The sequence below is a fragment of the Poecilia mexicana genome, unplaced genomic scaffold, assembly GCF_051168715.1.
Source record: "Poecilia mexicana isolate PSO_F unplaced genomic scaffold, ASM5116871v1 scaffold_4, whole genome shotgun sequence".
Lineage (NCBI taxonomy): Eukaryota > Metazoa > Chordata > Actinopteri > Cyprinodontiformes > Poeciliidae > Poecilia > Poecilia mexicana.
Genome location: NW_028263373.1, coordinates 30,837,454 through 30,853,657, shown reverse-complemented (window position 1 = coordinate 30,853,657; position 16,204 = coordinate 30,837,454). Strand labels below are relative to the sequence as shown.

The 16,204-nt window shown below is 37.6% G+C and overlaps 1 protein-coding gene across 5 annotated transcripts in view; it reads left to right on the top strand.

The window, feature by feature from the left end:
* szt2 (SZT2 subunit of KICSTOR complex) overlaps positions 1–16,204 on the top strand; it is a 170,437-nt gene that overhangs the window by 68,920 nt on the left and 85,313 nt on the right. For all 5 annotated transcript variants that reach the window (XM_088005191.1, XM_088005192.1, XM_088005193.1 and 2 more), the window contains exons 30-40: positions 6,383–6,475; positions 7,425–7,503; positions 8,298–8,585; positions 9,915–10,050; positions 10,385–10,501; positions 10,627–10,696; positions 10,983–11,168; positions 11,960–12,169; positions 13,620–13,863; positions 14,404–14,478; positions 15,277–15,415. In XM_088005191.1, coding sequence (XP_087861317.1) covers positions 6,383–6,475; positions 7,425–7,503; positions 8,298–8,585; positions 9,915–10,050; positions 10,385–10,501; positions 10,627–10,696; positions 10,983–11,168; positions 11,960–12,169; positions 13,620–13,863; positions 14,404–14,478; positions 15,277–15,415 — 1,637 coding nt within the window. The remainder of the gene's footprint in view (positions 1–6,382; positions 6,476–7,424; positions 7,504–8,297; positions 8,586–9,914; positions 10,051–10,384; positions 10,502–10,626; positions 10,697–10,982; positions 11,169–11,959; positions 12,170–13,619; positions 13,864–14,403; positions 14,479–15,276; positions 15,416–16,204) is intronic.

Below are 16,204 nucleotides of genomic sequence, written 5' to 3'. Positions count from 1 at the left end.
GCTCATGCTGATATTGTTCCCTTGCACATAAAACACGGACTAATTCTCCACTCATAAATCTCTCTGCATGTTTGCAAATTCTTTTCTGCTCTCTATCAAAAACAAAAATGTACCGACGCCTGACATTGTGTTGTTCCAGCCAATACAATGAAAGTGTTATAATGGGCAGTGGGAACCTCTTTGAGGGTTTGTTTCCCTCCTGCGGCTCAGGACAGGTAGGCTGCAGCTGTGTTGTAGAGCGCTGTCGCCATAAAAATCTCCAACCACACAGAATAAGAGTCACTAAATTTATTATTAGTTATTGTTTTGAAAAAAAGAGAGAAGTCACTAGAGGAGCATAAAAAATCGATAAACATAGTGACAAAGTGAATAAGTTGACAACAGTGCTGCTTCCGACCTGATCACACCCTCACCCATCCCATCTGCTCATCCCCACTCTGCCCCGTCTCCTCACTTCCCCACATTTGCTGGAATTTTTCCAAATTTGCCATGAGCTGAGTTTAGCTTTCAAATATTAGTCACATGCTTTCAAAACAATGTCTGTTGATTTTTTTTATCATTTTAATGGCTTTCTATTAATAACTACTACTGACCTAGTTTATTACAAATATGACCCAGAGAAGCATTTGAATTTTAGGCAAAATGATTCAGCCCAACTTTACTCAAATAAAGTGACAATGAAACCAACTGTTAAGTCGCCACTATGAACTTTAAAGTTGGAAGACAATAAAATCTAAAGAACATACCCCTCTTTAATACGTAGAACAAATAAAAATATTATTAATGTCCACCTTTTACTTTAAACAAGGCACAACTGGAAATGTGAATTTCCATACAATACACAGTAATAACCAAATGTATCCCAGTTAGTTTGTTACTCACAACATCAAGGAGAGGAAAAATGACGTTGCAGGCCTCTTAGAAAAAACAGAGAACATTGAAATTCCCAGAGGAAAACATTGAGACCGTACCAATTGACAAAGGAAAATGTTACACTTTTTGTGCTGAGACAGAGAGGAAGAGAATTTGCAAGTGAGCAGAGAGGTTTGCGAGTGGAGAGTTAGTCCGTACAGAGAGAAGTTTTGCGTGGGAGGAGAAAATCTGAGCATGAACACAAAGATTTGAGAGCACAGAGAATATTTGAAAGAGAGCAGAAGTTTTGAGAGCAAGTATTACACATTTGGAATAAAATCCCTCCATAGAGCTGTCATGATCAGAAATTCAAAAAGAAGTATGGTATGATAACTTATTGACATGTTTTCACTGAAACCTTATTATTTTGAATAGAAAATGATAGCCTTGACTTGTCTGCCTTGAACTTGAGCTACAGCAAAATAAAAGTGCAATCCCTATCTCCAGCTGCTAGTTTAATCTCATTTTACAGAGCCATTTCCTCTTCTATGTTGTGAATAATCCACAGTACCCATCATCCTGAGATTGTGAATTGTTATTTCAGCAAGGCTTGAATGTAGTTATAATTTATGTAAATTAACTGGTAATGGTGAAAACAGAAGCTTGGCAGGAAGTAAAAATGTTTTTCAGAAATTAAGTTCAAAGTCTGATGTATCAAAATGACAGCACAGCATTATAATTACTGTTTAATCAGAATGACCTTCTGAAGCAGAGGCTATGATACCTATTATTAATGTTTGATGCTTTACCCTTGTCCCACTGTGGCATCCATCAACCAACAACTTCTAAAGTTGTTTCTTAGCACATAAGCTGATCTTCACGAGATCTTGCTTGGAGCCCAGTCTGAAGGAGCTTGAGAATCATTTTGTGTTTCTTCCCTTTTCTTATAATTGTGGCAACAGTTGGTCTCACAAAGCTGTTTGCTAGTGGTCCTGTAGCTAGTGACAGTACATCTGGAGCCAGGCTTCAAAGTGTGAGTCGAGTAAAAAGGGCAGTATGTCCGATGAAGCCCCACTTTGATGCTTGTGTCGTCTTGCTGAGAACCACATAACTAACAAATGATGCCTGGCATTACATTAGACCATTAGATACGTCACTGCTTCGTTTTGCATGTCAGTTTTCTAAACAAAAGTGAAATGAACTTTTGTGCGCGGGCGTGCTCGCATGTTGACACGGACTTATAATTAAGTCCTGGCTCGTGACGGCTCTTCCATCACAACCGTGCTTACTCGTGTGTGTGTGTGTGTGTGTGTGTGTGTGTGTGTGTGTGTGTGTGTGTGTGTGTGTGTGTGTGTGTGTGTGTGTGTGTGTGTGTGGGGGTGTGTGTGTGTGTGCGTGGGTGTGTGTGTGTATGTTTTTTAGGTAGTTTGGTGGCATATCAGCAGACATGGTAGCATCTGAGAAGAATATTTTTGATTAGCAGTACCTAAAATGGAGACTAACCTCTCCTGTCTTGAGAGGATCAGAAGCAGAAGTTCCAGAAAGAGAATTTAGAAGAATTCTTGTTTTTCAGAAAGTCACAAGCACCACATGCCAAAGACTCTAAAACGAAATCTAAATCTGTTGTCAAATCAGTCCATGACATAAAAAAAAGCTCAACCACAACGTACAAACTAGTAGGATTACATTAGGCTCAAATCATTTTAAGAACTAAATAATTGAGTAGGTCCAATAGACCATAATATTAAGTGGGTTTCACAAAACTTTCTTGTGACATTGCATACTGTTCTAATATTTTGAAGCATGATTTATTTAAGTGACAAGGCTGTCACAGTTTCAGTGCAGCAGCACATGTCACTAGAGAGCAATGAATAAATCAGAGTAGTGACCGTTTGGGCAAAGTGATGGACTGGAAAGCCTCTTTGCTGCTTGGCGTTTCATTGGGTCATCACTACCTTGGCCCATCCTAGCATTAAGGAGGCCTGCAGTTCTGTCTTTGCTGTCTTTAGACAAATGACAGTTTGTTGGCAGATTTGGGATTATCACAGCTCTGTTAGTCAAAGCCAGTGTTGATTTGCTCATTGTCCATTCGTACAGGTACAATTAAAAAAACACATCACTGCAAATGTACTCATTTGCTGCTGTACATCACAACCAGGGATGTTTGAAAGCGTAATAATAACTGCTCATTGCTGCAAGCACAACATGTTTTTGAAGAAGTTGCTAAATTTGCTGTTCAGCTGATTTAAGGCTTCTGATGACTGTCACAAGCGTCTGACTTGTCAAGTTACAATTAGGGGCTGTCAGTGTTAACATGACAGCCCTAATGAAACCCGGTACTATCACATAATGCAGATTACACAGACTACCCAGGTTGACCAAAAAGCTTTCTCCAGCTGAAGGTTGCCTAGGTCACGGCACCGTGTTATGAACTCGACACACGGGGACTGCTGAATGACAGAGAATGATGAAAGTTTTCCAACACAGCAACAAAACTTTCAACATTCTTGTGTTGCGTCGGTAGCCCACTGATGTACATCTCTATGTACCGGCTTGAAATTTCAAATTTCACATGCACAAATCGCTCGGCTGCATGAGGACAAGTGGCTGCTGCCTCATCACACGCGTTCTGTAGGGAATGAGTGAAGAGTGACATTTCTAAATTAGTGTTTAAAACAAAATGAATGTAATATTCGTTTGACAATGAATAAGCCTGGAAAACCGAGAATCTTCAGACATTTTTGATTTAAGACATTTTGATTTTAAATGTTCTTACAGTGGTGGTTTTTCATGTGAGCTATATGAACAACTACCCATGGAGCCACCAATCTGAAAGGGATGGGGGACACAAGAACTAGAAAGTAAAACATATCCTGTCAGTTGTATCCTGAACAAATTTACTACTAATTGTATGCATGTGTAACTGAGTAAGTTTCCTACAGTTGCCACTGAGTACTGTGAGTCTACATTACCTGCTTTGTGCTACAAAAGAAAAAAAAATCAAACAATTGCTTGCATTTTAATTGGTTAGAGTGCAGCAGGAGGGGCTCGTACAACTGCATAAATATTTATATTTCAAGCTTGGAAAGCTAGGTACAGCGCCAGAGAGGGATTCATTTGATAAAATCTTTGAATTGATTGACAGCACTACAACCCCTGGCAAAAAGTATGGAATCACCAGTGTTGGATGAGCAGTCATTCAGACATTTCATGCTGTAAAACAAACTCGGATCAAAAACATGATACAATATTAAGGTCATTCCAAAGTGCAACTTGTTGGCTTTCAGGAACACTCAAAGAAATGAAGAGAAAACATTGTGGAAGTCAGTGAATGATACTTTTATTGACCAAACACAGGGAAATAAATATGGAATCACTCAATTCTGAGGAAAAAAGTATGGAATCACTCAAATTGGAGGTAGAAAAAAGGACACACCCAGTCTATTTCCTTTCCCTAAATGGACACCTGCCCCAGATTAGATGTGCCCGTTAGTGTGCAGTTCAAAACACCTGCAGTCATGACACCTTGGAGTGGCGAGAACCATGACTCCAACAAGAGAAATGTCCCTTGAAACAAAAGAGAGGATTGTGAAACTTCTTGAAGAAGGTAACCCTTCACGCATGGTTGCTAAAGATGTGGGCTGTTCACAGTCAGCTGTATCCAAGATATGGTCCAAACACAAACAGCATGGAATGGTTGTTAAAGCCAAGCGTACTGGTAGACCAAGAAAGACATTAAAGCGTCAAGACAAACAACTAAAGGTCATTTGTCTTGAAAACCAAAAAAGTACAACTAAACAGATGAAGCATAAATGGGAGGAAGCTGGAGTCAATGTATGTGACCGAACCGTAAGAAATCGCCTAAAGGAGGTGGGATTTCAATACAGGAAAGCTAAATGAAAACCAGCATTGACACCTAACCATAAAAGAACAAGATTCCGATGGGCTAAGGAGAGGCAATCATGGACTGTGGATGACTGGATGAAAGTTGTCTTCAGTGATGAGTCAAGAATCTGCATTGGACAAGGTGATGATGCTGGAACTTTTGTTTGGTGCCGTTCCAGTGAGATTTATGAAGAGGCCTGCCTGAAGAAAACAACCAAATTTCCACAGTCCTTGATGATATGGGGCTGCATGTCAGGCAAAGGCACTGGGGAGATGACTGTGGTTAATTCTTCTATCAATGCACAAGTTTACATTGACATTTTGGACAGTTTTCTCATCCCTTCAATTGAACAGATGTTTGGAGATGATGAAATAATTTTCCAAGATGACAATGCATCGTGCCATAGGGCAAAAACAGTGAAGGCATTCCTTGAAGAAAGACACATTCAGTCGATGTCATGGCCTGCAAATAGTCCAGATCTCAACCCAATAGAAAACCTGTGGTGGAGATTGAAAAAAATGTTCCACAAGAAGGCTCCAACCTGCAAAGCTGATCTGGCAACTGCTATCAAAGAGAGTAGGCACCAAATACTGTTTGTCCCTCATCAAGTCCATGCCTCAGAGACTAAAAGCTGTTATAAAAGCCAAAGATGGTGCAACTAAATACTAGTGATGTATTTTGAATGGTCTTTTGTTTATGTGTTTTTCATGATTCCATACTTTTTTCCTCAGAATTGAGTGATTCCATATTTATTTCCCTGTGTTTGGTCAATAAAAGTATCATTCACTGACTTCCGCAATGTTTTCTCTTCATTTCTTTGAGTGTTCCTGAAAGCCAACAAGTTGCACTTTGGAACGACCTTAATATTGTGTCATGTTTTTGATCCGAGTTTGTTTTACAGCATGAAATGTCTGAATGACTGCTCATCCAACACTGGTGATTCCATACTTTTTGCCAGGGGTTGTAGTTACAATGCCGTATCACCTCTAATGAGAAGCACAGAACATTTTCTTGTTTTTCTTGTTTTTGTCTGGTTTTTCCTGCTGCTGAGGGATCCTGAGGATGACACTCTTATGAGTTATGTTAGCTGATAAACTTGAGTCGTTTGTCATAATTAAGATCTTTATCTACTTGACTCAGTTTCTAATGAGCTTCCAAGAACTTCAAAATAAATTTCACCTAAATAAAAATTAATTCTTTAGATACCTCCAAGTCAAAAGCTTTATATCAACAAAGCAATTTTGAGGAAAAAATATAATTAAATCAAGATAAAATAAGAGATTGCATAAATATTCAGCCCATTTAATGTGACTGACCTTAATCAACAGAGGCCCAGCCAGCAGAGCTACTGCTAGTAGTCTCACAATGCCTGGGATGGAGATCGCCTGAGTTCTGTGAGAGTGTCTCACTTATTTGAAATTAAATTTCAAATTTTAAATTGTCATAATTTTGAAGAAATCAGTTTTCACTTTGAAATTGTAGGGGTTTCTTTGTCAAATAGTATAATTTTGTTAATTCTGATTGATTTGTAAAAGCTCTAGAAATGGTGGTGTACATTTACAGACACTGTACTGTATCTTAAGTTTTGCAATGTGTAAGGAAGAATCAAATGTCATCCAGGTTTCAAGATAATCTTTTTAACAGGACAAGTTTCTGATGATCCTGTCGCAGTATTTTAAAAGTGTACCATCAAACCCGTACTACTACTTCTATTTTCCTCTGTCATCCAAAAAAGAGGTAAGTTTTCTTTTTTCATGTCATCATTGAATGATGTAGTCTTGTAAACAGTGAAACAAGAAACTAAGCTGCTTCTGAATGCAAACATACTGTTGAAACCAGATATTTACATGCATCTAATAAAATGATGCATCCATATTTTTTTCTTACTGCCTGAAGTTAAATCAGACCAAATGACTTTTGCTTTAGCTTAATTATTATTACTAAAATTATTATTTTATTAATGATTTTAAAATTATATTAGCTAAATACCAGATATCTTGGCGAGAGCATTTTTTTAGAGATTTATTTGTATTATTTCATTGGATTCAAAAGTTTATATACATTTGGTCAATATCAGGGATAACTGTCTTAAAATATATATATGACTTGGATCAAACCTTTCCAATTTCCTTCCACAATCTTCTGATAGGTTAACTGGCACATTTGAATTAATTGTAGTCATACCTGTATTTTAAAGCAGCACCTGAAGCCCACTACTTTCTTGTTTGACAAGATGGGAAGGCCAAAAGAAATTAACCAAGATATCAGGAAGAGGATCGTGCAGCTGCTTAAGTCTGGTTCATTATTGGGAACAATTTACCAATGCTTGAAGGTCCTGCATTCATATGTTCAAACACTTTAATGTAAGTGTAGATATGATGGGAAGTTCCAACCATCATGCCACTCAGTCCAATCTGTATAGATTGACCTCAGAACAAAAGCCAAAAGCCTAGTGTAGATGTTAGCTGAAGCTGGTAAGCTGATATCAGGCCATCACAAATATCTGGCAAATATCTGGTTTCAACTGTGTTAGATATTATGAATAGAGTTTAGGTAGATGAGTAAAACCAATATTTATTAGCAGTTTTATTTGAAATAAAATAAAACAAATCCAGTTGAGACCTACCATTGGGTTCTCCACTGGTTTCAAGAAGATGACCATTTTCATTGTGAATTCTATACCCAGATGGAGTCTGAGGATGATGAGACTGAAAGAAGACTTAATGAAGAGCTGGTTTCAGAGACAGAGCCTACAAGTGAAGATGGTGAATATTCCTTAGGACAGTGTTTCCTAACCCTGGTCCTCAAGGAACACTGCCCTGCATGCATTAGGTGTTTTCCTGCTTTAATACACCTGATTTAGCTGATTGCAAATGAAATGGCCTGGGCTGAAGCACAGTTCAAGGAATTATGGCGAGGTGTTTAGTTTAAAAAGCAGCAAAGCAGTCCCAGATCATCACACTTTTCAACCACCATGTGTGATATATTCTCGGAGTAAAATGCTACTTTGCTACCAGATGTAACAGGACAGACACCTTCTTAAAAGTTCCTTTGTGATCTTTTCACTGCATAAAATACCTCCCAAAAGATTTGGAAATCATCAGTGTTTTATTAGTTTGCCTTTGGGATCTTTTGGATTAGTAGTGGTTTTGCAATTGAATTCCATTTTTGTTCTGTTTGAGTTTTTTAAATGCCTTCATGTTAGGACATTTCATTGTTGCTTTTAAAAAATATTTGAGCCTTTTTCATGTATACAGGCAGGTTCTATTTAGCTGTTCTTGATTCTATGGGGATGGCAGTAATTAGACGTTGACATGATTTGTGAAATTGAACTCTACCTCCATAAGCATATGTTCATTCATGATTTAACCGGGATCCAGGTTGGTTTTCATAGTTGTTGTTTTTTGGTTGTTTTAATTTTTTTTCAAAAGCTTCATTTTGTATTTACTCTGGTCATCTTCATCTAATGCTAACATTTCTTTCTTGATCTTAAACATTGATCAAGGAACATGATCAACATAAAAGGTAACTTTACTATCTGTATATTGTTTTGCTCCAGAGAATGTGTCCGGTTGTTGTCTGATGGAGAGTGACACAGACCTGGTGGTTGAGTATGAGGACCATGTAGGCACCAGCTCACAGGAAGAGGGTGAAGAATGCTCCCAATCCGACTCCAATACTGTCAACCAGGACCAAGACTCCTTCAGCATCCTGGATGGAGAGTCTCTCCTAGAGGCTGAGGGGCCGCAGCTGGACATGCCACCACTGTTTCTTCACGTCACTTGTTCTGTCAACATGAACAGCAGCCATGGTTCTATGCCTATTCAGACTCTTCCCACATGCCTTGGTGAGCATAGATCTGCTATCACAGTCTATTGATATGGGAATAGAGTGATTAGATTTAAGTTTTTAGAAGACACAAAAATGAGAATAAGAGAATACACCAACTTTTTTGGATTACTACTATTAGAATTATTTCTTATTAGGTGAATCTGTAACAAGATATGAACATATTACAGTTATTAACTTTAGCAAAATTAAATAAAAACTTTAGTCCTTCTCAATAAGAGCAGTATTACATGTTTGTAGATTATAGGGTGAACTTATGTTTACACTCAGCTTCTAATTTTAGTACTGTCAAGATTGAGTTTTTTATCACAGGAAAGAAAGAACTTTGTTTTAGACTATTTACGTTTTTTCTACCAGAACATTATGTGGTTGAAGCTTTTAGAGTCATAGTTTTTTATACACTGAACAAAAGTATAAACGCCCCATGTCAAATATAAGAGCTTTATTAACATTTGGGTTATGCCATATATAGAGAAACTCTAAATATATTTTCAGTAATTACTAATTACTGATCTTCATATCAGCATTGATAACATCGACAATGGTGATAGACAAGGACTGTCTGTCACCATTTGTAGCAGATACAGTCCTTTGAACACGTCAGGTTGAGGAATTAGATTTTTCTCGTAGGCGGTTATGGACAGTCTGAGGTGTGATGCGTCTGTTGTGCAGACCAATAGTCTCATCAGCTGTGTGTGTCACTGGTCTTAGCTGATCCCGCAGATGGACGAGTCAGATGTGGCGATCCTCAACCTCACCCAAGGATGAGGTTGATTTGTAGTAGTGCCAGTCTGTCGGGACATTGAGCCGTGCAGCTACTGCTCTGGTGGAAATCCCTGTAACCAACATGCCAGTGGCACACTCCCATTGGCATGGGAGCTGATGTTTGTGCCTCAGATGCACAAACATCAGAGGCATTATAACTTGTGGCAAAATGTGCCATTTTGGGGTGGCCTTCTTTGTCCCCAGTCCAAGGACTGTCCAGCTGTTGCTCATTTTGTCTGATCATCCACTGGACATGCCCCACTATGCTCTGAGTAAAACAACTTACTGAGTAATGCTCACTGACAGCAAGTTGGGTTAAGAATTACACACAAATCAGGAGAAATATTACTTTTGTACAATAAAATGTCAGCAAATGCTCATTTACAGTTAACTACACATGGCAACAATATTTGACATGAGGCGTTTATATTTTTGTTCAGTATATTTAACGCCCAGACCTGATTGTCAGTATTTCAGTTTTTTAAGATGATAGTACTCAGCTGGGAAGTTTAAAATGTTGCTGCTTTTCTTACACTTCTCAACTTGAATGCTGTGTTTTCAGGTGAGATTATCTCCTGTCTGGATAACGTCGAGACATTACAGTCTGTTGATCTGACTGAGCTTTTAGTAACTCTGGATGTGTTTGTGCTGACTCTGCCTCTGGAAATTGAATTCATGGCTGATTACCATCATAACAGGTCAGTGGAAGAGAGAGCAAAAGCCTGGATTCTTCAAGAGCTAGGAAACATTTGTTACCCATGAAAGCTGAATTTTTTTTAAAGATACTTTCTGTCTATTGCACACACACACACACACACACACATATATATATATATATATATATATATATATATATATATATACATTTTTTTTTTCACGTAAAAATATGTTTGTTCAGAAGGATTTGAAAAAGGAAATGGACTGTTCCCCCACAATTTTCTGCATTCAGTTAAATTCAATTCAAGAATAATTTATCTATCCCAAAGGGTGATTAAATGTTTCTGTAACTCATTTTAATAATAATTAATTCAGGTACACCTCAGAGAGCAGTGTTTCCCTGAATCGTTCACCAGGACAGCCTTCTTCCTATCGCTCTGATGAGGAGTTGATGACGGTGTTGGACAATCTCAGGGGAACTGATGATGAAAGGTTCATTTTTTTCTGTTCAATTTTTTTTGTAACACAACATAACATTACTTCTATATAATTCTGACTTATTCAGAATCTCTTCTATGTATCTGATATATATATATATATGTTTTTTTTTCACTTAGGGTCTCTGGCGATCCCTTATCCAAATTTCCTCTTCCTCACAAATTAGCAATTCTGGCCACACTTGATGAGGTGAGCTCTGTTAAAACAAACATTAAATGCTGTAGAAGAACAAAGTCGTTTATACTCAACAGCTGAACAAATACCCTAACAGTTCACATCTGCAGTGTACATTAGGTGTAGTTAGGTGTTCAAGAAAGTCACTGGTGCTATGGTTGGAATTGTTCAATTGTTTATTTCTTTATTTTTGAATGTAAGTTCCATGAGTGTGTCCAGGCATGATTCTGTTCCTATGTCCTCAGTACAGAGTACATGTACATACAGAGTAGAGCATTTTTTTGTTCCCCATGTGTTTCAGATCCGCTGGCTGCTGGAGGATGAGATTGTTTCTGCTCTGTGTCACTCTCGGGTCATCAACTCAGCCACACTGCTGAAAGTCGCAGAGCATGTTTTACGCTCCAGCGGACGACCACACTGCCACTGTGAAGATGTTCCGCTTCAGTTTGTCTTCGGACCGGAGCAGTCACTGGAAAAGTTCAGAGAGGCAAGACCATACAAAGAATCTTAGTTAATAGGATTAATATTTCTTTAAATGCTCCTGTTAGCCTCTCCTAGTGCTTTCTGTGTTTTTCAGTGTTAGTAGCCATATCCTCTGCATATGAAAAAGCCACAGGTGCTGCTTTTGGCCATAGTTTCTATTCAACAACAGAATGAATAAAAGCAATTCTTCAATGCTTTACCAGAAATATAAGAAGCAACTTCTCGTTGTTTCTTCTGTTTTGTGTGTGAGACCTTTTTCTCACACACAGACACATACACACCTCTTTTTCCACACTGAAAACATACATACGAGATAAATAATGCAATTTTTGTTACACGTCCTTGTTTTCTTGAAAAAGCCATCTGCTCATATTGGTTAATATCTTGTGCAGATATTTGTCCTCAATGAGTTTCCTTTATCTTTTAATAAATAATATTGCAAAGGACAGCTTGTACATTATACAAGCAATCAAACAGTAGGCTTCCATGGGTGGTAATTATATCAAATGTAAGACCCTCACTTTAAATTAATTAAGAATTCAACATTCTGCCAAAGTACAGATTGATGTAAGATCTACTTTTAGTGGTACTTTATTCTCCTTGTGTTAAAGTATAGTCAGTTTTTTCTTCAATACAAAAATGAACTATTTCAGTACAGATGTAGTATGCCATAGCAGAAGTGAATATACATTTTCTTTCATGAAGAATTAACATTGTTTTTCTGCTGGACCTTGGAGTGAGAAATGAATGAGTACAGAAAGATGACGTCTGATGGGATGTTATCTGATTGTGCAGGAGTTCTGCAGATTGTCATTCTCTGGCTACATTTTGAATGTAGTGCAGGAAAACCTCTACTACATGTCCCTGAGTAGAAATCACCCACAGAGGATCCAGGCCACAAAGAGGTTATCTGAGACGACCACAACCTCACCGCAAGACAACGATAGACGTCACATGGAACCTATGATGCTGGAGAGTGAACTGGAGTCTGGAAACAACAAAGAGGTCAGATACTTCATTTCTTTTCATTAAGGAATTCTTATCACTGTTTGTGTGTGTGTATATATATATATATATATATATATATATATATACATATATATATATATCCTTTGCATAAACAATTAAATTAAATTGAAAAACAAAGTCTTTAAAATGATGCTTAAAATCCACTTTCTTAAGGTTGGGGTCAGGTTTTAAATTTTTAGGCTTTTAGTTTTGAGAGGCATGGACGTTTTCAGACAGTTAAAATTTATCCCATATTATTGAAAGGCTCACAATCAGATGTTTAGTCAAAATGGTGGCATCTAATGATCTCTTCATTCTGACTCGACTGATGAAATATTTACTCCTAACCTAACTTCAAGATGCCTACCAATCTGTGGATCAGGGTTATGTGGAAGATCAGTCAATTCAGTTCAGTTCAGTTTATTTACATAGCGACCAATTTACAACAAATGTCATCTCAAGGCATTTTACAAAAAAATCATATCGATTCAATCACACATACATTCCAAATGATTCTCGTTATTGGACTGTACAGCATGCTCAATAATTAGTCAAAATACTGTAAAACATTTCTGTCTAAGGCTGCGGTTCTCCATTACTTTCTCTCAAGCTCCCCTAGAAACAACAAATGTTTTCACCCTCTGCCCAAAGTGAAACACTATTGCAAATGTGATATTTAATAACTTATCTTTACTAACCGCTGACTCCAAATTCAATGACCCAAATATCAAAACAGTTGAAATAAGTGGTAGTTGTTCATGTTGTTGTTTTTAGTCTCAAAACAATTTCTAAGCTTAATTTACAGTCAGTAACATTTAATCACGACTGCTCAGTCTGTAGGATTCTCAACAGAACAAAAGTGGACATCATCAACTGGGATATATATTTTTGACTAACAGTAAAACTTTTTAAAATTTGTAAAAATTATTTGTCAACTGCTTCAGCTTGTTTTTCAAAACGTGTGGTTTTTAAACAAAAATTGTGTGCAAAATTTGAAACAATATTGTTTATATTCCAGCTTGTCAGAGGAGATAAAAAGTGCTTAACATTTTGCATTTACAGCTTCATCCATTTACTGGTGAAGTTTTTTGTAATATTGAGGGTTTGTAAAGGTATCGTTGGTATTGGTTTGAGAATACCAGCGATACCCACTAATTGAGAACTACTGATCTAAGGGAACCCAGCAGATTGCAGTCCACTTTTATAAAAGTCTAGTTAATTTATTTTCTGAAAAAACTCACTCTTCCATACAAGAATTTACTAATAACTTGTAGCATCTCAAAGAACCACCAGTAACAACAGTTGGTCTTAATTCTTTAGAGCTTTATATATGAGAAGAAGAATCTTATGTTCAACAATTTGTTTGTAAAACTTCAGACCTGGAGACTTGGATTAAACATATTTATGTGATAAAGACAAATATTTCATAATCTCCATCCATCTCCAGAGTGAAGACAGGAAGACCTTCAATCTTCACACAGATGCTTATGGGGACACAACTGCTGCTGAAGCCGGAGAAACAGTCCAAGCCAAGAAGCTAGACTCTGAAGATATTTCTAGTACAGTGAGGGACCGGAGTCAGCCTAGTCCTCCCCAGCCCGATTCCTGCAATCCTGAGTCCAGTTCTCCTCCAAAAACAGCATCCAGTGTCAGCCTGTCTGATTCTGCTCAGTCAGCCTCTCTGTCTCACAGTGAGTCTGACTGACGCATTTCACACGTTTTGCTTTTTTTTAAACGGCTTTTAAATAACATCATGAACCTCTTAAAATTCAGCCATGAAAGTTGGAACACTGAACCTTCTTTTTCTCTTACCCTTGTCTATGCATTTCTGCTCTCCCACTTCAATCTTCAACCCACAAATGTGCTGTGAGAAATTCTAAGATTGAAATCCCAACACAAACATGACAGAGTGGCGGTGCTTTTAGCAGCAGCACTCCAGCTGCTGCTAAAAGCACCGAAACAAAAATAATTGTCTACATTTTGTGGAAAAGTTTTGAATTCAACTTTTCTTAGTAACAACTTCCAAACCAAAGAGTTTAAATAAACTTGATCTGTTGGAACTCAGGTGTAGTACGTTTACTGATTTGAAAATATGGGGCTTTTGAATTTTGACTGTCTGGTCAAGCTGAAAATTGTTTGTTTTATTTCAGAGTTTGGTGTAAATAGCCATCTATCAAGCTCCTCCCTGTGACATTGACAGAAAAGTAAAATGGATCAAACCTTGTTCTCAGGTTGCAGCAGACTGAGGCCGAGTCGTGTCCAGAGTGTCGTCTCCAGCCAGGGCAGTCTGGACTCAGACATGCAGGGTATGCTCCTACCACAGCTGATATTATTTGAGTTTTGGATTTAGTGTGTTGCTGATGGCTAACTGATTGTTTTATATTGTTTTAACCATTTATTGGCAGCAAGTCAATATTATGGCTCCAAATAACACAATCTATTTTTTTAGTTTACACTTGCTTCTAAAACAGAAACAAGTACAAACCACATAAAAATACATCATATACCAAGTGCCCACTACAGATTTCTTGTTTGCTTCTCTGTCAATCTTAAACGTCTCATAAAATCAAACTCATTTTCATATCAAATTTTTGTCTGACCACAGCAAAAGTAGAAACAGTTTTCTCAGCGTTGTTTTGAGTTATGTGCAAATTCTAAAAGTATGGATCCCAAGACTTCCAATGCTGTCAAACACATGGAAAAAAGGAATGAAGATGTGGCCATTTGAATGTTGGAACTCTTGGTTCTAAAATTCAGATAAAACTGCTTTCAAAGTTTTCCCTAAAGCTGCTTTGCAGCCTGGGATTGTTAAGAGAGGCTTTTTATTTATAATACTGTACATTAGTGGGAAAAGGAGTAGCATGTGAGGATTGATTCCTGGTGTAAACAACAGCATCATACTGTAAGTGTTCAAACACTCTCAGGACACAACTAAAATTGAAAGAGCAAAGAAAACCAAAGTTAACCACAAAGCTCAGTTCCAAGGCCTGAAAGCCTTTCAGTTTCATCATCCTCAGAAGACGCCCACGGTTATTGCAGGTATTTAAGGGATTCTGTTTGAAATGGAATTGATGTCTCTGTTGTGTTTTTGTGTTCTAATGAAGGTTATGATGGCGGAAGCAGTGACTCCGAGTCTGAGAGTCCTGTCCCTGATGATCAGGAGGGTCAGTCACCGTCAATGCCAGACTTCTGGCTCATTGTTAACATCCATAAGGACAGAGTGAAGGTGTACTCTCATGCCAGGTCAGAATAACTGTCAGTTATTATCTGTAGCTTCTTTGTGTACATTTTTTCCTTTAGTTACCTGATCTCAGATCTTGATACCAGGTTTCCCCCAGAAAACTAGCTAATCCCAGTGGTGGCAGTGCTAGGGGAGTCCACCAGGGGCAAAACCGTATTTTTATGTTAAAACATATCAAAAGTTGTCAGCACATGTGAAAATATGACAATGTGTTATTGGAAGACATTATATTATACATTATAGTATACTTTGTCACCAGTATTGACACCAACTGTAGCCTTAAAAACAGAAAAACTCAAAGAATGCAATTAAAATAAATAGCTATTATTGGCATGTCAGTTAAATCCTAATGAAATAATTAGCCAGTTGGTCTAAGAACCAAGTTTGGTCTCACTTAAAAGTAAAATAAATGATTATTGCATCAAGGGCACTATGACAAGTATTTGTATGCTTAGCTAAATGTTCTGAAGGTACAAAATTCAGGTTTTTATTGTAAGTTTTCTCGTGTCTTCCCAAATCCTCATGCATAGTGCAATGTTTTGATTTGCTGGTTGGGATTGCGTATTTATTCAATAAATGCACTGCTATCACTGTTTCTGGTGTATATATCATAAAACTATTCAAAGTAAATAAACAGATGGAGCATGTGTATCCACTGGGGGAATCACTGCTGGTGGTTCTCTAGTTAAGAGGAAAATTTGAAAAATGTGAGGGCTTTTTAAATGTTTTTTACTTCCATCAACAAAATGTGATTCATATTTTCCTCTTCTAAAGATGAGCTGTTTCTCTGT